The sequence below is a fragment of the Platalea leucorodia genome (assembly GCF_965183815.1).
Source record: "Platalea leucorodia genome assembly, chromosome: 6".
Lineage (NCBI taxonomy): Eukaryota > Metazoa > Chordata > Aves > Pelecaniformes > Threskiornithidae > Platalea > Platalea leucorodia.
The window spans coordinates 69,863,686-69,867,349 of NC_138828.1; the positions used below are offsets into that span (position 1 = coordinate 69,863,686).

Sequence of the window (3,664 nt, forward strand, 5' to 3'; positions counted from 1 at the left end):
CGACACTCCCTCAGGCTATAAATTATGGGCACATGCCTACTGAAGTGTGATTTATTGTTTCTATTAAAAAAAAAAAAACAACCAAAACTTAGATCCCATGTTTCGCTGGAAAGAGGCCTCTTTGTGAACCAAGCCTTTAAATTGTGAGCAGCCACTTATTGCTTCTACTTTTTTGGGTCGTGTTGCTCAAGGATCTCAATCAGCTCCTCTCACCATGAAGAGTTTTGCTCTTCTTTTCCTAGTAGTGATCTGTGGCATGGGAGGACTGGGGCAGAAGCTGAAGCCAAAGAAAAGAAGCAATGGTGAAGAAATCAATTTTCGGACTAAAACTAAAGATGTTTGCACAATGAGCATGAGTGGAGACGAGGAGATGAAACTTAGAATTGAATGCAAAAGCCAAGGCATGTCCTACTGGTGTGAATTCACTGGCAAGCCATCAGTCTGTCGTGCTTTCAGAAACAATCCAAAAATTTACTGGAATCAGATTGCCATGGAACTTAGAAAGCTGCCGCACGCTTGCGAATCCACACAAGTGCTGAAGACCACCATGTGCCAAAAGGCTCCCACAGAGGCTCTCATGAAGAAAATAGCTGCTGGTATGGAGCCAGAAGATCTAGCGAACCAGGACAAATCAGTCCAGAAGACTTCCATTTCTATGAGGGGAGCAGGGAGAAGCTCTGTTAAGAAAATAGGGAAACCTCCAATACTACCTCTTATAAAACCAACCCAACGTGGTCAAGGGTCTGAAAATGAAACAGAAGCAATGAAACTGGCACGGGAACATTGCTGGGAATCCCTGCATGGTTTCTGCTCCTACATTTTTGGCATCTTTAGAGGTTAAGGATTTGCTTCAGGTAAAACTCCCATCTTGAAGCACAGCAGAATATACCTAAGAGTAATCCTGTTGTAGTTCTGTTTTATTTTCATCTAGGGGGTCTCTCAGGGGTGCGGACAGGTTGGTTCTAGGCTCGCTCACTAAAATCTAATGTGGCAAAGCCTGTGCTGTGGCTTCTGAAGGGCTGGACAGCTTAAACTCCCAGTGATGGCTGCTACTTCAGGACTCCCTGACAGCCTCTTGCGAGGTCTTTAGTATGTACTGAGATATTTGTCCTATCTGTTACTAATCCTATGGTGTTTCAGTTCTAACTGTTTGAATTGGGCTTGTTTTCCGCCTTCTGTCATTCCTTGTCTCCTGTGCTGACTTCTAGATGTAAGCCAGTGAAGTAAGATAAATAACAAATACATCAGATCCAGTAACAAGTGCATCAGCTAGAACCGTTTAAAACTGCATTCAGAAATTGAGAGGGTAAATCTTGTTCGTCAAAACTGCTAGTTAATAATTAACCATTTTAACCATTTTAACCATTTTAATTTTAAAAATTAGTTGATAAACAACTTGCAGAAATGAGTAAAACCAAATGGACTGCCTTGGTTTGCGAGTCTGTTTCTGCACAGGCAATAGGGGATCACGTGCAGGCGCTTGTCTGGTAAGTCTGAGGTTTTCAGCCAGGATTTAGAAAGGCAAAGCCCTCGCAGAAGTGATTGGTTTTATACCCACTTCCATTTCGGCTCGGAGGGAAAGCCAGGAGCTGGTAACTAAACCTAGCAAACTTTTGACAGAAATGGGAATATATGCAGCATGAGCCAGCAAGTGTTTAGGCTGCTAATGATCTTACTTGTGCTTAATACAGCAAAGTGACTAATGTTTTTTCTTTTTTGTTTTGCAGAGCAAAATTTTTACAGCTGAAGAAGGGTCCTTGCTGTACTTTAATAATTTAGATTTAAGAATTTTGGTTTAAAAATTAATCATCTCTATAAATCTTGTAGCTATTTTCTTTTTGCACCCCTAAAATGAAACTTTTTAACATCCCTGAAATATGCATGAAACTGGAGTGTCTGTACTTAAAGCGCTAGGATGAACTAACTGTTCCTAGGTCTGTTACACACCAAGGTGTGCTGCTTTTATGTAACCAAGGTTCCACTTTGAGTGCTGACCTTAGGTTTTTGTGTGTGCTGATTCACTTCCGTTTGTTAGAGATGAAAGCTGTAAATGGTACTACAGTTAGTGCAAACAATAAAAATAAGATTTTTGAAAACTTACTCGGTGTGCTTTCTTAAAATTTTAAATGGTGCTACTTGTATAAAGTCATGGTATTTGATACTTGTTTCTTAAGAGATTGTTGGTAGAATGTGTAAGAGAAGTTACAGGTTTGAGTCATTACTTTCCCACTGTGAACATGTTTTCATGAATATTTTCAATGTTGTTATGTTTATATTACAATGATAAGTTTCAGCCAGCAGGGAAAAAAAGATTGGAGAAATAAGAGTAGTGTGAGAATACATTTCTAAACACAGCAGATGAGAAGTGTTCATCTGTGACACATCTGCAGAGTTCAGTGTTATTAGGATCTGTTAGTGGTAATATTAATGTTTGGGTTCAGTAAATATTCTGAAAGGTAACTCATATCCATGCACTTGGGCACTTGCATAAATCTCAACACAAAGCAAGACCTAATAGCCTGTTGTCAGAGACTAGAACACATTTAAATTCAGATTATTTTTAACAAAGATCCCTTTTGTTCCAAAGTGAGCTTCGCAGCAGGGATATAACTAGAAGAACTTCATACCACAGAAATCAGTAGTGCTCTGTATTTGCCGTTAAAGTTTCTGCAAGGTGTTGTTACGCTGAAGTACTTCTCCAGCTTTACTCACAGATTTGTAATTTTCAGTTCATAATTCCACATCGTGACTGTCCGATCACTAAACTTTGTGCCTTGTACCAAAAAACTTGAAATAATTTTCTGTCCCCAAACCCTTTGAAATATATGGAAAGGAACAGCAAGTAATGAACACAGGATCAGTGCAGGAGGTTGTACAAGGCAGAAATATAGCTTGAATGCTGATAAAATGCAAGCTCAAGCAAGTCTGTGTTTTTGTCAGCCATAAATCTCGTGTGGTTAATCTTCATTTGTAACTTCAGTTACCCTTGCCAGGCTCTTGTGCTGCGAGTAAAAAATGTGGTAGTACACCTATTCACTTATTTCTGTGATAGAAATGAATATAATTATTTGATTTGCAAACATGCAAAATGCATCAGTGATATTTGGGAACTACTGGAAAGTGTTAAGGGGAGGTTGAGAGTTTTCTTGAGATGTGTTTTTTAAATATTTTAAAACTCCTCTTTTGTGTGATGCAAAATCCACACTGCAGAGTGAATATTTTGCAGTAGTATCCACTACAACAGTAATGACCTCAAAAATGAGACAGTCTTGTATTGAGAGAAGTCTGGGAGAATCAGTCACCCGCCATACTGATAGCAGGAGAAAAGAGGTTTCATCAATTCACCAAAAGAAAATTTTCCCCTTTATGCCCTCTTTATATGTATATGCACTGAGCACAGAAGGCAGCAACGTTGTCTGACACTTTGTAGAACTCTTGATGATACAGTCCAAAATACGTGGCCGTCATTGATTCTGCTCAGTGGAGGACAAACGTCCCACATACTTGGTAGTGCGGTTTCCTAGGGAACTTGTATCTCGCTTCAGCGGAGCAGAGCTCTGCTGCACAGGGCTCCGTGCTTGGCACTGTGTTGTCTGCAATGACCACCTGAAGCTTCACTGTTCAAGTGGAAATTAGGAATCAAATAGTCTTGCACCAAAGGCCC

General features: G+C 39.8%; 1 protein-coding gene across 1 annotated transcript; it reads left to right on the forward strand.

Annotated features, from left to right (window-relative positions):
* Nucleotides 1-214: 214 nt before the first annotated feature.
* Nucleotides 215-841, forward strand: FGFBP2 (fibroblast growth factor binding protein 2; the record flags this gene model as incomplete). The annotated part of the gene is made up of 1 exon (XM_082315476.1): nt 215-841. The coding sequence occupies one exon, from the start codon at nt 215-217 to the stop codon at nt 839-841; it is 627 nt and encodes a 208-aa protein (XP_082171602.1).
* Between the last annotated feature and the right edge of the window lie 2,823 nt (nt 842-3,664).